This window comes from Anopheles aquasalis, chromosome 3, assembly GCF_943734665.1.
Source record: "Anopheles aquasalis chromosome 3, idAnoAquaMG_Q_19, whole genome shotgun sequence".
NCBI classification, from domain to species: Eukaryota; Metazoa; Arthropoda; class Insecta; order Diptera; family Culicidae; genus Anopheles; species Anopheles aquasalis.
The window spans coordinates 10404941-10422500 of record NC_064878.1 but is presented as its reverse complement, the minus strand read 5'-3'; the positions used below and the strand labels follow the sequence as shown (position 1 = coordinate 10422500).

The 17560-nt window shown below is 46.6% G+C and overlaps 3 protein-coding genes across 3 annotated transcripts in view; all 3 read left to right on the top strand.

Moving 5' to 3' along the window:
* LOC126577510 (PRADC1-like protein) overlaps window positions 1–859 on the top strand; it is a 1205-nt gene extending 346 nt beyond the window's left edge. Inside the window, exons 2-3 of the mRNA XM_050239180.1 lie at window positions 37–292; window positions 359–859. Of these exons, the coding sequence (XP_050095137.1) occupies window positions 37–292; window positions 359–653 (551 nt within the window). The 3' untranslated portion in view covers window positions 654–859. The remainder of the gene's footprint in view (window positions 1–36; window positions 293–358) is intronic.
* A 7-nt stretch (window positions 860–866) lies between these two features.
* Window positions 867–3669, top strand: LOC126577509 (alpha-L-iduronidase). The gene is made up of 7 exons (XM_050239179.1): window positions 867–1255; window positions 1562–1749; window positions 1824–1919; window positions 1983–2298; window positions 2371–3189; window positions 3250–3395; window positions 3499–3669. Exons 1-7 carry the CDS (start codon window positions 867–869, stop codon window positions 3570–3572), a joined length of 2028 nt encoding a protein of 675 aa, XP_050095136.1. The 3' UTR covers window positions 3573–3669.
* Window positions 3670–4129: 460 nt separating this feature from the next.
* On the top strand, window positions 4130–5525 carry LOC126575838 (phenoloxidase-activating factor 1-like). Its single transcript, XM_050236778.1, has 4 exons — window positions 4130–4363; window positions 4435–4712; window positions 4784–5070; window positions 5143–5525. The coding sequence occupies exons 1-4, from the start codon at window positions 4139–4141 to the stop codon at window positions 5478–5480; spliced, it is 1128 nt and encodes a 375-aa protein (XP_050092735.1). The 5' UTR covers window positions 4130–4138; the 3' UTR covers window positions 5481–5525.
* The last annotated feature ends 12035 nt before the right edge of the window (window positions 5526–17560 follow it).

The following is a 17560-nucleotide window of genomic DNA, read 5'->3' as shown; positions in this document are numbered from 1 at the left end:
CGGATCCCCTGACGGTGTCCGTTTTTCCGTTTCCAGCTAACAACTTGCACATGTACGATGGCATACGTACGCACGATATCATAGCAGGCGACGTGTTTTTCGAAATCCTCGACCCTCCCGAGCTGGAGTACACTTATCGGTTACGACCCGCGAAAGACTTTGGCGGCAGCTTCGGTACCACGTACAAAGCGACGAGTGGGAAGCTGGTGCCGGCCATTCCTGCCGATGCGTGCAGTGCGAGGTTTGAAAACGCGGAACAGCTAGTCGGGAATATAGCACTTGTGGAGCGGGGGTAAGAACGGGGCACCGCCGCACACCGAAGCAGTGGTTCATTTAATGGTTTTGGTCTGCATTTTAGCGATTGTTCGTTTCTCACGAAAGCAATCAACGTTGAGGCGGTGGGTGGTGCCGCTGTGATCATTACGGAGATTGATGCCGAGTCGGATGACTACGATTATTACATAGAGATGGTGCACGATAGCACGGATCGTGACACCGATATTCCGGCCGCCTTTTTGCTGGGCAAAAATGGGCTCATCATTCGACGGACGCTGAGCAAGCTGAAGCAACCGTATGCCGTTGTGAACATTCCGGTCAATCTAACGTTCGTGCAGCCACACGAGATCAACCAGCCACCGTGGTTACAGTGGTAGAGACCCAGCGCGATGTGTTATAATATTGAAAGCGAAGAAAAGTTGGCCAGTGAATGCAGCTATAAATCGTCGTTACCATTTTGAGGAAGGGGCCAACACACTGGCCACGGAACGCCACGCATCACATGACTTTACACCAATCGAACAAAAACGAGTGATATTTCAACATGATATGAACATATTAAACGTTTTGTGAACAAGAGAAAGTTAGAAATGGATGTTGTAGCGAAAGTTATTTGCAGAATGTACTCGAGTGCCATCCATCGCTGCACTTTTCGTTCTCATAGCTTGCAGCAGCGTACAATGTTGCTGCTTCTGCTCTGCGTTCTAATATGCTCAACCAGTTCGGCCACAGTCGTTAGTGAAAGGGGTGACGTGGTGTTAAAGATAAATGACGTGGTCCAGCCGGTAGCCTTTGATGATTTTCAGCCTTTGCCACCATTCTGGAGTAGCACCGGCCTATGTCCACCCGAACCGCGGAATGAGACTGCGGCATTTCTGCTGTCGAAAGCAATGCACCTTAACCTGCAGTTGATAGGTTCGCTAAGCGATCGTGCGATCAGCTATGTGCGCATCCATTGGCTTCTGGAGCTTATCCAAGTGTAAGTGGTTTCACACTAAAGGCTGATTTTCTTTTCTTGCATAAGTTACTGCCAAACAATAATAAAATAGAGACTGTGTTACAACACTCGCGCTCCTTCAGGTTCACTAAGGGTAGCGATAACGCTATACGAAAGAAACGAAACGTTCAAGTGGTTCAAGAGTCCGGAACGTGATTAAACCATCTGAATGAAATGATCATCTTGGCGTTGAAAGTAGTGTTAGCCCCTTTGCTTTTGTGAAATTGAATTTAAACTGGTTTTGTAATTTCATTATCTCGTTTTTTTTACTGGATTTTATGATTTTAGCTCGAATGACAAAGAGACGAAGGTCCGTTACGATTTCGCCTACCTTGATCAGCTGCTGGACCGACTGCACGATATCGGTCTTTATCCTGGGTTTGAGTTGATGGGCTTACCCCAGGGCTACGCTAAACCACACCCTACAGCTCACTTTTGGGAGAATCTAGTAAGCCGCATCGTGCAGAGATATGTTGGTGAGATTCTGCTTCCTCGGCAATCCTCGATCGGCAGTGACTACTTTGTGCATTGATCCTCATGCTACTTTCAGCTCGATACGGATTGCATACCGTTGCTCGCTGGAGATTTGAATCGTGGAACGAACCAGATCTGCGTACCTACAATGTACTCAATTTCACCGTATCAGGTGCGACTTTGTATCATAACATTGGATGCCTTTCGTAGTGCTTCTAACAATTCATCGTTATAGATTATCTGGAGTATATTTTGGCGATTCGGGCAGGACTTGATCATGTCCGTAAGCTACCCGAGACCCCGAAGCCACCTTCAGCTACACTTTTCCAGCTGCAAGGTCCGGCAGGACTGTTCAAAGCAGAGACACACCATCCGCTTTGCTGGGCTGCCGCAAAGCTCTGCAATAGTGGCGATTGTCCTTTTGAAACGTTTACCTTTCACCGGAAAGGAACCGGTCGTTGGGCATCGGAAGTGTTGTCTTCAACGCAGCAACTGATGGAGGATTTGTTCAGCCGGTTTCCAAATATCCGTCGGATGGGCTTTGCCAACGAGTAGGTTTTGTAGCCTTTTGAATTGCGCAATGAATACTTATTGTTTTATTCTTTCTCTCAATTTATTTACAGTGAAGCAGATCCCGTTGCCAGCTGGTCAACGGCTCGACCATTTCAGGCGGATGTACGCTATGCTACGATGTTGTTTTCAATTGTAGCACAGCATTGGTCTGCCATGGCGGACACGAACGGAACGTTATTAGCCAGCTTTCGTTTCCTTTCGCACGATAACGCCTTCCTCAGTTATCATCCGTATGAGTTCGAGCAGCGCACGCTTTTGGCAAGATTTCAGATGAACGAAACGCATCCACCACACGTGCAATTTATTGCGAAGCCCGTGTTTTCGACCGTCGGCATGCTAGCCACATTGGGCAGTCAGGCAATTCGTACCGCGTTTCGCGACAATAACGTGTCCTACATACTTTCACATGAGAATAGAAGGTACTTGTGTCTGCTGATATCCCGGTCGAACGACAGCTCAGCAATGGATAAACGGCGATCGCGCATAAAGCTGACTATTCCGCTTTCGTTGCTTCTCCACGCGGGTGAGAGCCGCAAAGGATACACGGTTGAGGCGTTACAGGACGGAAAAACAGATCCGTTTCGGCTATGGCACTCGTTTGGTCGACCGGCATATCCAACTATCGAACAATTGGCCGCTCTTCGATCCGTTCAGTTTCCGGCAGTTTTGAACGGTGGACCAGCGTTAATAGCGAGCAACGTTACAAATCTACAACTTATCTTAACTCTTGACGCACCCTGGATCGTGGCGGTACGGATTTGCAGTGACAAGTTCCCTCCACCTGGCCCGGTATGTCGTGTTAGCGTGATGCAGGTGCACGATGGGGAGTATATCATATTTTGGCAACCACCGAAAACGGCCAACTTGAGGTTTGTTTCAAATATACAGTTTCTTCGCAATCCTACAAGTTCCTTACCGTCTCTTTCTAGATGCTTGTTTACGTATGAAGTTTGGTTTAAACCAGTTCAACTTTTAGGAGAACCACGGCACTGCCCAAAGAGTACTTGGCAACTAATCAATCGAGGACAGCATACGCCCTTTGCGTTTTTCCAGTTCCACAGCTCATCTCCAACAGGTAGGCCAAGTGTGTTAACATCGTTGGAGTATCATTTGTGTTATGATCGCTCTTTCGACGATTGAATGTCTGTGAGACGGTTAATGTTTTACTTTTTTTACAGGATACTACAAAGTTCGCGCCGTTGATATACTACGCCGAACTGGAAGGTTTTCTACCACTTATGCTCATGGATAATGACTCTAAACCGTTCGCGATCGTTTTTAAATTGATTGCGTTATGTTAACATATTTAGGGTTTAACGTAAAAATAAACAGACAAATATGTAACTGAACCCCTTCTACTTTTCTCATAAACCAGTGACGATCACAGTTTGTTAGAATTGAACTTTCGAATCGATTTTGTTTCCACTCTTAGCTGCTGCCTTAATCATAATTCATGCACAATACGTAAGTACAGGGGTGTTTTTTTCTGTTGAACTCTTCTTTGTTCTATGATCCCGGTTGAACTCCCTTGGTATTGGTACTTTCTGACCGATCATCATCTCCCCTTACTCTCCTCTCCGTGCATAGGGCTCTCCGGCTTAAAATATTCTACTCTCTGTGCTTCGTCTTGATACTGCTTCCTTAATAATACCGATAGCATGCGCGCCGGGATATTCCGGACGCGCTCTTATCAGTTGATTCATTTCTCCCTGTGGGGTATTTGCGTATGCTGGGAATTTCCACGGTAAACATTTTTATTATGAGTCCGTTTCGAACGGTTTCAGTAGTTATTAGCTGACTTCAGTGACGAGAAGAACGATGCGTTTGTGCTATGGTTTATGTGTGGTAATCGGTGCATTGGCGCTTGTTAAGGCAACGTGGGGACAGAACGCGAAATGTTTGGCATCAGGTGGCACTGAAAGGTCCTGCGTTCCCGTGGAGCAATGCTCAACGATCAAGGCATTATTAGATAGCCCTTTTTTAACGCAACAGGATGTGAATATTGTACGTGCTGCGCAATTTGCTTGCGTAGGTGAAAATACCGTAAGTTATCGACATATTTGTTAGTTACATAGTTGAATGGGCCGCTCACGCTCTTCCTGCATTCTCGACAGAGAAACGTTTGCTGCGCCAGCCACGACATCATTGAAAGCACAACCGGTAAGAGAGTGGTAAGAGCTGCAAAAAAGATTTCACCCGATTGCCTTCAAGACAGACTTGGCGAAGGTCACGGGCACAACGGATCGTATCCCTCTGAATCATTTTTCATCGTGTACATTCGCCATGGCGTTCTCAACGCCAACAAATCAGTGCAGTATGGCCAATGTGGAGGCAGTTTGATAAGCTCGCAGTATGTGCTCACAGCGGCACATTGCGTGAAGGATAAGGGATTGTAAGTTACTGCGAGCGAAACACAGAACGTAAAGTGTTAATGTTGGTACGTTTTTGGGTGTTTTTTTTAAGATTTGATGTTTACATCGGTGCCACTAATCTGAACTACACTCATCCCGATGGAACATATCCTGATGGTTTGTATCAGGAGTTGGGCAGAGATGATGCCATCGTCCACGAGGGGTACAATGAGAAAATGAATGTACACGATATTGCGTTGCTACGACTGAGAGAGCCAGTGGACTTCTCGTTGCCAAACTCTCCGAAGCCCGTCTGTATTCCGTCAGCAGAACACTACGAATCGTATCTATCGGAATATCCAGTACTGGTTACCTACGGTTGGGGAGAAAATATTAAAGGTAAGCATTTGTAATATTTTCTAGAAGTACCGGATAAGTAACCATTCTGCTTCGTGTTTCCGTTTCTATTAGGAGTTCAAAGTGTAATTAAGCAGACTGCCTACCTACAGTACCTACCATTGCAGTACTGCAAGCCTATGATGAAGGCAGTGATATCGTTGCATGGTTTTGTGCTCGACGAAGGCAATCTCTGTACACGCACCATTTCGGGCCACAGCTCCTTTAAAGGATACTCTGGTTCACCGCTAATGTATCGTCAAAACCAAGTTTGGTTCATGGTGGCATTGGCTAGTTTTGGAATCTCGCATTATGGTGAGGCGTCTAACAATTACCCGGCAGTCGCCACATCCATCGCCCATCACGGAGATTGGATTATAGGAAAAATTAAACACTCCCAGCGCGGATTGTAACATTCACATCCTACATGAAACATCAATAAATAAATGAAACATCATCATCACAAAGTTCCATTAATCTGTTTCTTTATTGAAATTGAATTTACTGCTGAAAATTAAACATTTACTGTAAGTCATCAGTTTAATCAGTTATACCACGTGGTGCGTTGGTCCATTTCATGTGTGTTTCTATCAGGAGATTCAAATGCTTCAGATATTTCGTTTCGGATGTTTAGTGATGTGTTATCATAGGTACAGCAATAATCTAGGCTAGAAAAGAAGTATCAATAGTTTTTGGAAAGCTCACATTACACTCAACCTCGATGCCATTCCAATCGTGCAGATCCACTACAACGCTACATCGAGACCAAATATCATCACAGCGCGTCCTGTGATGACCATAAATCGGATGCGGTACCGTGGTGCAACGTTCCGAGCGCACCATATCCAGGTGAGGGCCAGGTACCAGCTACAAGGGAATCCACGAATCTGCGGTCATATCGGGACCTTTTCCTCCACCCCCCCGGGGGAGACGGTGACGAGGATTGTAACACACGACTGGTAACATATTTTGTCCCACCGACCCATGCAATCGATACACTCGCTACAGAGAGCGAGCGTTTGAAGTCCTTACTCTCTCCCTACTCGGTGCTCCCGAGTGTACTCGATGGCCGTGACCGATGGGTGTTTCGGGTTTTCAAAATGAACCACGTGGCAGGGCGCTAATGTTTAAACTACTAACCAGACCGACCGACAGCGCTGGCCACCGGGTTTGATGTTGACCGAGGTCATGGGGACAGTAATGGTATGGTCGGTCGGTTTTTGTAATAACTTATGGGACGCAAATGGCGTCATGGCGTTGATCAGGCGATGCAACCGAGTTCGTCAATCGTGTTCCCGGGAACGCATTCGCTCTTCGGCTCAAGGTGTGTGTCCTGAGCTTTCTTCCTGCGTTTTCGGTGCTCCATCCATTACCGGGGAGGTTTTTGGGGCCACCAGTAGGGTGGGCATCGATGGAAAAGTTTAATTTTGTTCCCCTCGTTGCGAAGGTTGGTCAACGATTTATGTTGCAATATCATCCCCGAACGGGCGGGCTTGAGTCGTTAGGCTTGATGTGTGCGCTCTGCAAATCGATGGCCCAGTAGTATGAAGTTCTGTGCGCTCCAAATTCGATTGTATAGAAGCCTAGTGTTTGGAGACCCTAGTTGGTGATAATTTGTTTAAAATGGCATACGCCTCTTACACTCTGATGGATTGCGATTGCGATTTACTCGAGGCGACCTTGAATCGTGCTCTACAGGGCGCAACATTCACTATGTACTCCAGTATCAGTTGCGACGAGCCTGACGCGATTGATAGAAAATGAAGAATCTATCAAACAACAAACCTTCTGCGCCTTCACAGAAGGCCATCGAGTGTCTCTAGGGGGAGAAGAAGTCCCAAGAAAGGGGCTTATCATATCCACTTTCAAATGGTAGAGCTTTTTTAAAACAAAAAAGACACCAACAAATGGTGTATCGCGAAAGACACACGAAAGACATCGCGAGGTAATCGAGAGGGGAAATATAAATTGTTTAGATATAATCACGTTCGACAGTGATCAGCGTACGTTCCTTCCTCCGCCCTTGCTACAACTTGCCGATGGAAAACTCGGTACCAAACACTAGGTTTTCCTTCACTTTACTTCACATTTTCCTCCACCGGATTGTGATTGTTCAAAGTTTTTCTCTCAAAACTCGACCCCAAGCGAAAGGGGAAGGAAGCAAAATAAGGCGAGCCCCCGGTCCTTGTCATTCCTTGTGGTTTCTTCCGCCTCGGAACGACTGCCCGTGTACCGCGTGGAACATTTTTCCATTTGTGTTTTATGATCTTTCGGGCCGAAATTGAACGAAACAAATTCCGCGAAACCTTCGCGGGGAAGCCTCCATCATCAGTATCATCATCCTCTCCAAATCGTCCTCTGGGTTCTGGTACGATTTTCCCGCCCCGTCTGTTTTTTTTTTGTTTCGTTCCACGGCCGCAGTCCCGGTTTTCCATCATCATTACTCGCTCGCTCAGCCTCGCACGGCTGTCCATGTGCCACGGCGTGAGGCTTCTGCCGATGATGAGGGGAGCAAGTTTATTCCACGAGGATCGCACCGGTGGACAGTTTGAGTGAAGAAAAAACGAGGAAAAAACAGTTCTCAGGTTTTTTTTTCACAGTTTTTTTCAGTAGTTGTTGTTATGGTTTCTTTTTAAGCGGCACTGGATAGTGAAACATATTTAAATTAAGTTAGTTTTCTCAAAAGTTGTCCTTCACGGCAGGCAGATTCGCTCTTCAGAGGAGTTTTCCTTCGTGTTATGTTACGCGTTCGGTGCCGAGATGATACTAACCGCGTGCGAGGATAATAGTGAAAGCTCCGTGTGGATATTTCCTTTTTCCGTCCTCCTCTGCTATCTTCCTAATTATCGTTCATCTTCCAGCCGCCAGCAACGCAAACGGTCACGGCTTAGGTGCTTCGGTACGGTAGCATTAATTAGATGGCTCTGTCAGGTTGGCGCTCGTTCATTCACCGCTAAACAAACCAATCACTTTAATATCCCTTCCATTGTGTACGTCACACCGGCAATCGACCGCCCACAGCTTGGGTTGAGTTTTACAATCACCTTCAAGTCACATTTGCATTCGGAATTCAATTACTAACCAGTGGAGGTGTTTGTGACTGTGTGTTAGGTGGTATTCTTTGCATAACACCTTCACAACGTTCTAGGCATCCAGTGAAATGCCTGGCACAGAAGGGCCGCACTTGTTCCGGTCCCTGTGGAACCTTTCTTTCTTTAATGACCAACCAGGGACAACCACTTGCGGGGTTGCTTTCATTAGCAGGCCCGAGCATTCGAGCATCGTGCGTCAGAGCACCCACTGGCAGCACCATCTGTGATTCATTGCATTATAATTCACACTTCCTTATGTTGCGGCCCCACCCGGGTGCGGTGTTGCATTACCTGTGAGCTCCGGAATCGAGCGGAATCACTTTACAACCACGGGCCTTGTGTTTGTAGTGCCGGCCTCAACCCAGAGACATTCTCGTGTACTTCTTGGTGGAAACTTTGTCTTTCCTGGGGTACGAACACATGCCTCATCCATTTATCATCATGGCGGCAACACAGAGAGCCACCGGTCTCAATCGGTACCAATCTTGAGAAGCATCTTGACGCCCAGCTTGTGTGGTTGATTTTTAAATTAATGCTTCTTCTGCACTCGCTCTCTAGCTTGCTCCGGGGATTGACGTTCGTGTTCAATTCAAGTTAGAGTCATTGTTGTACCCGAGAGAGAGAGAGCGAAGAGCGCTTGTGTGCGCAAAAGACAGAAGGAGGCATAAAATTGGAAATAAAAATTAATTAGCAAAGGAAGAAGCTTCGCTTCGCGATGGATAGCAACGGTAAATGAGGTCTTCGTGGTGGTGGTGCTCACCGTGATCTTACACAACAAGACAAGGTGGTAGCGCACTTTAAGAAGAGACCACCGGGACCATCGTCTTCAAGACCACGATGGTGGTCTGGCCGTCTAGCAGTCAATGTCTGCTTGTTCAAAGGACGACGACCACCTGTCTGGCGAAGGTTTGAAAATCATTTTTTATTTCCCACCACCGGGACCGGGACCGGGACTGGGGATTCATAAATCAACCGGCTGTCGCTCTCTGTTCGGTTTGGTTGACGGAAGATAACGATAAAAATTATGATGGAGCAGCGTTTTGACCTTGCGTAAACTCAGGCCAAGTAGGGGATCCTTTTCATTGTAATTATGTTATCACAGAAGGGGACGAGCGAAGGAAGGCGTGGGTTGATTTACAATCCGGCGATCAACTCGTGAAGGAATTGTCGAGAAACAGCGAGATGCAGATCGTACGTGATCGTGTTAGAGTAGAAGGATTTTCGTTGATTAATAGACCGCGTGAGGGTGTGTGATAATACTTTTAAAGGGTAGGAACTGTCAGTCCTTGATAGTATTTGGCAAGTCAAAAGTCAACATAATCACCCTTAATGTACTGCAAAGTAATGCGCGTAAGCATTTCATTGACTAGCGCCACTTTCCCCGGGGGGCTTCATTGTCAAGTCGGAAGCCCTTGGTACTCTTTCGCCCTGGGGTGGTGTTGCATCACCGAAATTCAATTTGTGAAGACAACCGAAAACTGGGACACATCCTAGGCACGGCCTATTGTCACTCAGTAACGTTGGGATTCCTTTCGCAAAAAACACGCATCCAGGCGATCCTGTGGACGTGGATCCGATAACACACCACGGTTCGGGGTTGCCTACCGATGAGGTGCCATTGTCAAAATCGATTTCCGTCGCCGAAAATTGACGCTATTAAAATGCAGCCCAAAACTCACGCAAAGTCAATCACAATCGCTCGTTGAAGGAGCCGGGAGCCGGCACGAAAGGATCGAGGGGGAGCTCGCAAAAATCATGATCAACTTCTCGCAATAATGGGTGCAATGGCTTCGCTGCACAACGCTCCCTCTCCGGAAGTCACCACGGAGCCGCAAGCACATCAAAGGCACAGCGAGCGGATCGCGAAACGGTGCTGCTGCTGCTGCTGCAGCTGCTGCTGGAAGTTAAGGAGCTTGCTCACATTCCGCTGACAATAGGTTGGCGCAGAGGATGTTGGTGAGTAGAGAGCAGAGTATTTGGAAAAACGAAAAAACACAACCCCAAAAATTTGCGGAAGCTTGTCGGCAGACCTATCTTTAGTACCATCTCGTCGTTGCTTGGGCCCTTTTGCCAGTCGGTTGCTCGTCGGTTGGAACCGTGGTTCACCGGAATGCATGTTTGACACAGAGAGAGTGATTTGCCACCAACGCAAACAACGGTACCACGGTCACGGTCGTTTCGTGGGGACCCTCCTGGGGACCGGAACCCCATTGGACGGGCGGATGAATGAAGAGTTAGCGCCGATGGTGCGTTGGTTTGTTCGCAGCATTCAGGATACTGTTTTGCAGCGGAAGCTTTTGTCCATTTTTCTGAGTAAAAGAAAAAAAGTGCGCTAATTGGCAGAGTTCGTTTGCTGCAAACTGTTAGTTGTCTCAAATTGGAAATGGCTGGTCCGGGGTGTTACATGTTCAAATGATAGATCAACGATAAGGTTGCAGTTCGGCAAAGCAACCTTTGATACATCGCTCAACGTACAAGAATGAAACAGCGGAGCGTTTCATGGCATCCTACAGTACACCTAGAATTCCCTGTCCTATCCCTGGAAGCAAACAGCGAGTACCAATCGGGCTAATGTTAGATGGTTATTGCTTTTAACAGCAATAGCAAACCACCAAGCGCACGAATCCGCGGTGTTTGGTGTCAATCGATGTGGCCCCCAAAAGCTGTCATGTTCCATTCCATGGAGTTGCTAGTGAGACTCGCATCCCGGTCCAAGACTGTGCGAACGAACGACTAGCACCACATGCAGAGAAACATGGCATAAACGCAACACCGAACGCCACCCATAGCATTGGTGTCGCTATTGATGTTATTGAGTTGAAAGGACGAGACGGCGCGCGTCGCAAGAAGCTCGTGACTCGTGGATTGCAGATGTAGAGCCGTTTAGTGACTGTTTTCGCCACCACCACCACCACCACCACCACTACCACCACCACCACCCATCGCGTAGGCAATTGGCGCAAATTATGATCGTCTACGCTCGTCTACGCTGGAACGTATTATGTCCCCGACGAAAAGCGCGACAATTGCGAACGAACGTCATCGTTGCGGGCGCTGCGGTACGTCGCTCGAGAAACGCTGGAATCCTTGTTTCCCCGTGTGGTACAGGCACTGTGGTTGCTCCTGTGGGGATGGGATTTTATGAGGAGGACGCATACAATTCGAAGAGTTTGTTAGGGAGACGCAGCGAGCACGGAGTCGTTGCTCGCCTTATCAGTAAACGTCACTGTGTGTTGGCAAAAGTACACTCGAGTGCGTGATATGCGTCGGAAATGGAGACGAAAACAGAAAGAGAAAAAAAATCCAAATTGACAAAGCATCTCAGGTCAATTGTTGGGCAAAAGGTTACTCAAAAATTTTCCGAGAAACTGGAAACCGATACCATGGCGCTCTTCTTTTTGGGGGGCCACACTCATGAGAGGGCAACATTTTTGAATTTTGCTCGGTGTTGCGTTGTACTGTGCGTTTCGTCAATCCTCTAGAGGGACCTTGGTGACGTATTCGGTTGGTTTCAACGCGGAGAGAATCCGGTGCCGCCTGGGAATGAGATTTTAAAAGCGCCTCACACCCCCTCCACGCCTTCACGATTGGTGTCCGTTTCCAACGGCGGCGATATCGGTTTAGGTTTATTAAACCAAATTGAACCACCGGTTTTTGACAAGGGCAAGGTCTTCACAAGCCAGAGAGATGGTGGAGAAAGGGACTGATGCGTCTATTGCATACATACAGAGCCAGCACGCAAATGATCAATTTATGCTGTCAATTGTGCTGCGTCTGGTGGGGGGGAGAGATGTATGTATCACGTCAGTGGCGGTGAATAACCTCGAGCTTTCGGTTGCAATTCGGTGGCGCTTTGGCCTCTCCTCCTCTGTCATGCTGTTGGATGCTGTTTGGGACAAGTGTCGGTGAAGGGGAATGCGAGGGTGTTAGGCATGGGGTGCGCAGGATATTAGAGATTTGATATGGCGCGCATGTTTTGATTCGCCATCGACTGACACGCAAATCCGACAAATGGTGACACGGAACAGCGCTCGTCGTGTGGCATTGGATTGAAAGCTATGCAGAGTGGTGGTGGTTCTAGAGGTGCAGGGCCCGATTTCGAGGCCTCGAGGGGTTTGGTACACATGCTGAATGCCACCGATTGAATCGATTGGAATCGATGGTGAGTCGATGCTGCTTTAAAATTTTATCTCGGTTGTCGGTCGACTGAACTGACGAAGAGACTCGCTAGAGAATCGCGCCACGTTAGACAATGTTGTTTATTGCGCGAAAAGGTATAGAATTATGATTAATTCAGTTGGAAGGTTGAAATTAATAATGATGTTCAATCACCAACAGAGTTCATTAATTTAATTATGTTAAAATAATCCTATTTGGAATTGAATTGTCAATTGTAGGGGCAATATATTGATGTCCAGTATTATGAATTTATAAATAAAATGTTAGTTCAATTTAGTTTTTATTTTATGAACTGAGTCTATATTTGTGTGTTCTTTGCGTATTTAAACATGGAAACGTGCTCTATTCTGATGCTATTTTTGATATCTGGTAGATAACCAATGTTTTACTCGACATATTTTAAGAGATAAGATACAACTATTTATCTATCATAGAGAAATCTATCGTATTGTTGTGGACACCAGGTAAATTTTTAATTTTAAATGTTTCTTCTCACTCTTTCTTTTGTACTATATAATCTACAAACCCATTTTATTGCTTTAGGAAAAGTAATGTGGAATAAGATAAGCGGGTTATCGGTTTATTAGACGGCTTATACTTAGAATGTTGATCCCATCGTTTCATATTTCATTAGAGCATTCACGTTGAATAATCAGAAGTAACTGCATCGTTGAACTCATTTCATTTTCTTGATAACAACCGCATATCCAGACTTAGTACCATTTGGTGGGCATTAAGAGTTTTACATGATTGATTCGTTCCGTACGCATGAGCTGACCATGTTCTCACGTCCGTTCCTTATAATCATGTTTCGAGGCAGTCTTTCAAACGCTGCAGCCTGCCTTGCTGCCCTAGGACACGTTGTGGCAAACAGTAGCAGTGGAACCTGCAGCCCTCTAGCATACTCTAGTTTCCAAGCCTACGCCATTTAAACGCTCGATTTAGCAAATGAAAATGCAAACAAGTGACCTCAAGTGTCCTCAACCGTTTGCGTAGGGAGACAGGCGGAGGAGGATGGTCCGTGCTTGGCCAAGGGAAGTGAATGCTTTCATCGCGGCCCCTCCCTAGAATATAATTAATACCGTAACTTTCTGGGGCAATGTAATTTTCCGTGTGCAATCAGTGCGGTTTGTTTAGTTCCCAAGCGTGTGCTCTTTCCATGCAGGATACACCGGTCGTGCTGGGTCCCCGTTGATGAGAGGTGGTATTTTTGGTAATGAATTCGTTTAGTCGACGGAGCACGAGGCAGTGACGGAGTGGCTAGCGGGTGCGCGGTGTTTCTCTGAGAAGAATGAATAGTGGAACAGTATTCCAATGGATTAAAAATTGCTAAGAAGAGAGATGAATGTTTGAATTCATAATAGAATTAATTTATCTCGAGGAAAGAGAAACCATAAATTCATACCATGTGAAGGAACGCATTTCGAATAAGGGATGTTTATTACAGCAAGTTAATAATCAAACAATTTTCCATATAATTCAACAAAACCAGACCCAGCGCTCTCATCAACATCAGAAATGAATTATTACATCCTCTTCACTCCTCGTCATCGTCATCATCACCTTCATCATGCTTGCATGCCTTGTCCTTAAGCGACACACTGCAGAGTGCTGGCTGGAGGCGCTGCTTCCATTGTGTGCACCATGCTTGGCCCCGATCTATGTATGTGGCTGCGGTTCACGGCTTTTCGGAATGCAATTTACATAATCGAACGCAACGGCAACCGATCGATCAGCAGCTCTCTCGTCTGTGTGTTTTAAGAAAACACGCACACGCCAACACTCTTCACCATTACACCCTTTGCACGAGGGAGGACGAGATAAACCCCCTGGTTTTTTTTTTCGCAAGGGTCAACGTCACACGTGGCTGAACGGTCCGGTTGGAATGTGCGTACGGGCGATTAGGTTCATCCACCGTCCGCGTCGTCCCTCGGAATGCCCTCGACGGAATCGACTTCTCGGTTAAAGCTGCCAAAGGATTCGCTTTCAGTTTTTTTTTTCGGCAGCACCGACCGACAACGGTCAAGGGTTCACGGCCAAACCGTTCAAGTGGATGTGATGAATAAAAAATGGTAGAAAGAGAGCGAGCTAAAGAGAGCGGAAGATCGCCAAAAAACACTGGTAGGGGGCCACCAGTCCCGGTCCGGCGAGGCTCCGGATATGAAATGTCGATGATCATTTTTTTTCTCCTTCCAGCCACGCCTCGTGCCTTCGTACCGTGGTTGTGTTGTTTCGCCCCCGGGGGGACCCTCGAACGGCCCCCTGTCAGTGGCAAGGACCGAAAAAGGGTCACTTTTGGTTGGAGTCAAGTGGTGGAGCAAGAAAAAAAAGAGAGAAAACCTTTTCATTAATTTGCATAACTATCGCATTTTGGTTCGCAGACCACTGCGGAAGGTTCTGCTGCTGCTGCTGCTGCTGCTGCTGCTACTTGGAATGCTTGGCTGCTTGGCAACGATGACACCCATGATTTGAGCATAAGTCTTTCGGGTGTCCCTCGAATGTGTGTGTCCCTTGTGTCTCGTTCACTGCCTTTCGGGCGCCAGGAATTAGGCTTCGAGCTAATTGATGAATAATAAATGTATCGGTCAGCGTTGCCCTCCCGGGAGCGAATGGGACCACCAGAAGCGGACGGACTGCGCTGCCAAATTGTGTCGCGCCAAGAAGCCATTCCAAGGCCTCCGTCCTGGGGCTTTTCCGCTTTAATCCGTCCGCAGAATGCCGGCACCCGAAGTGATCGAACCGAGTATAAAATACCTTAACGAATGGTTGCTGCTGCTGCTGCTGCTGCTGGCCGGAATAACCCTGCGTCGATCCACAGCAGAGAGCAGAGTCAAAGGAGGCTGCTGCTTGACGGCTCGTGGTTGCTAAGGCAGCGAACGGTTGGTTGAAGGCCTCTTCTGTGTATGGTTTCGATGTCGCCTCGCGCCAATCAGGCGTGAACCTCCTGTCCTGTCCAAGCAATCCGTTTCCCAAGAACCTCAATGAATAGCAGAACATTGGTTCTCGGTTCCGTTCCGTTCAGTTCCGTTCAGTTCAGTGGCGCCACACCGTATTCGTAGCATATGCTTTCGTCTTTAATATCGCAAGGGTGCTAGAGCGGTGGGCCGTGTCGCACTTCAGGCAAACGTATCATCGTTCTTTGGGGAGGAAGTTTGAAGAAAATCTCTCCTTGCCGAGCTCCTGCTCCTTCGAGTACTGCCTGCGTCCATCACATCCTCATCCACTTCACTGGTTACCCTATTCCGGGGCCCTTCGCCCCAGGAAGGGTTATTTTTTCCGCTCGATCGAATTCCCGTTTCGTTTTGGTGGGGCCCAGCATTGGGCGCCGCGGGGGAGGGGAAGCATAATATGATAAGGTTGCCGTCCTGCTTCGTGGGCGATCAAAGGCCCTCGGATGCCATCGTGTACGGGGAATGGATACGTGATTAGTGTTTACGTATCAGGTACTCGTCGTAGCAGATCGTCTATTTACTTTTCCTTTTTGCTGCTGCCAGGCTAGGAAATAAATAAAATGTTGGGGGGTGGGGGGGGGGGGGGGGGGGGTGATTTCCACGGGGAAAATGGTGCCCTTTGCTTGAGGCTGGAAACCGTCTCCCAGTTGCCTTCCAGTTTGCTGCCAGTTTGTTTACAGTTTGTAGAAATAATTTGCCCGTATCTAGCGAATCAATAACGCCCATCGGTTCGCTTGTCCGTTGCGTCCATTTCCATTGCTGTTTCGTCACTGTTGAACTGAAGTGGAATGGTGTTTCCGTATGATTTTGAATACTCCAGCAGATACATCCTTTCAGCAGTTCAAGTACATTCGTTTGCGATGGTTTATTTCATAGTTTTGTTTATTTTAACGTGTCTTCGAGGTACTTGGCCTGCTGGAAAGGATAGAAACTCTGCTGTTTGGAGTTGTTTGGAGACTTTTGTAACCATTGCCAACGGAACTACCTGGACTGTGTGCTGAAAGTTAAAGATATCCATTTTTATGTCGCTATACTTTTTCCAAGAACTTTACTTTTGAAGACTACACTTTGCTTATCCTATGGAATTCACTTATGTTAGGGTTTTTGTATCTTTTTGATAAGGACGTGTGTGATTCAGCGTAAAGAGCATTATGAGCCGCTTAGTTCTATTGCCATACGATCAATAGATACATTTTTGGCTGTCGATATGATTAGAACATTTGAAAAGATTTTGTTTTCTATGATGCTGTGATGATTTTGATGCGATACTCAAAAATGTATTCACGAGCAAAACTGGTTTGCAGGCAACCAGTTGTCTATTTTGCTAGATGCGGCTCAACTCATTTCCAATGAACTCATTAGAAATGGTAATGGCACAATTGGTAATCCATAGAACAGCATTATAATGGCAGACGAAATCATCAAAGTCAATTTAATAAAAACGACGGCAATTCAAAACGTGGGATATTATCATGTTGTTATCAACGATATCTGATCCTTATGAATGATGTAATGTTGAAAGCTTAGTAAAAAAAAACAATAGCGTTTATTTTAATGGGCTGTCTGATTGCGAAATTGTAAAATTCATCTGAAAATATTTTCCCAAACACTGAAAACCTGGTAACTTACACCCAATTAGCAACCATTTCCAGCAGGATAGGATATCTTTCCTGATATTGTATTTTTATTGTATTAGTTGAGTATATTTAAAACGAATTTTAAACTGGACGATTTCGCTCCAGCAGCGTTTAATGCAACGTAATGAGTTCTTGCGATCGGTTTAATACCAGGATTCGGTTTCGTTTGTTAATGATGTACAGAGAAAAAAAGCTACGGGGATCAATTTCTCTCATTTCCACTTTTTAAAATGCATTTCCAGTTGCGCCTGTTGGAAAAGCAGTTCCTGCGCCTAGCCTAAACAATACGTGCACCCGACGAAACGCGGGGGAATTTGCCGCTCCAACATCAACATTCACAGCCCGGTGGCCAGACGATCCGTGGCGTTATTTTTTTTTATAATTTTCCAAGTGCAACGATGCAAATAAGCCTCTCGGCAAGCGTCAAAAAGGGGCGAACTGTTTGATTGGTTGCCTAGTTGGCTGGCTGGCTGGCTGGCTGACGATAAGATAAATATTTTCCGATTGCAAGGCAGCCCGAGATTTGTTTGAAACAAGTTTTTCCTGCTTTTCCCGGGGGGTTTTAATGTTTTTTTTTATCTCCTCACCACCACCACATCTCCTTTTCCGCGATCGCTGCAAAATATTTGCCCGT

What these genes read in the sequence shown, in the direction of transcription:
- LOC126577509 (XM_050239179.1), top strand. Translation starts at nt 867, where the DNA reads ATGGATGTTGTAGCGAAAGTTATTTGCAGAATGTACTCGAGTGCCATC. An exon ending in CTTCTGGAGCTTATCCAAGT is followed by an intron (nt 1,256 to 1,561) that starts GTAAGTGGTTTC and finishes TTATGATTTTAG; the next exon opens with CTCGAATGACAAAGAGACGA. An exon ending in CCACAGCTCATCTCCAACAG is followed by an intron (nt 3,396 to 3,498) that starts GTAGGCCAAGTG and finishes CTTTTTTTACAG; the next exon opens with GATACTACAAAGTTCGCGCC.
- LOC126575838 (XM_050236778.1), top strand. Translation starts at nt 4,139, where the DNA reads ATGCGTTTGTGCTATGGTTTATGTGTGGTAATCGGTGCATTGGCGCTT. An exon ending in TGCGTGAAGGATAAGGGATT is followed by an intron (nt 4,713 to 4,783) that starts GTAAGTTACTGC and finishes GTTTTTTTTAAG; the next exon opens with ATTTGATGTTTACATCGGTG. An exon ending in TTGGGGAGAAAATATTAAAG is followed by an intron (nt 5,071 to 5,142) that starts GTAAGCATTTGT and finishes CGTTTCTATTAG; the next exon opens with GAGTTCAAAGTGTAATTAAG.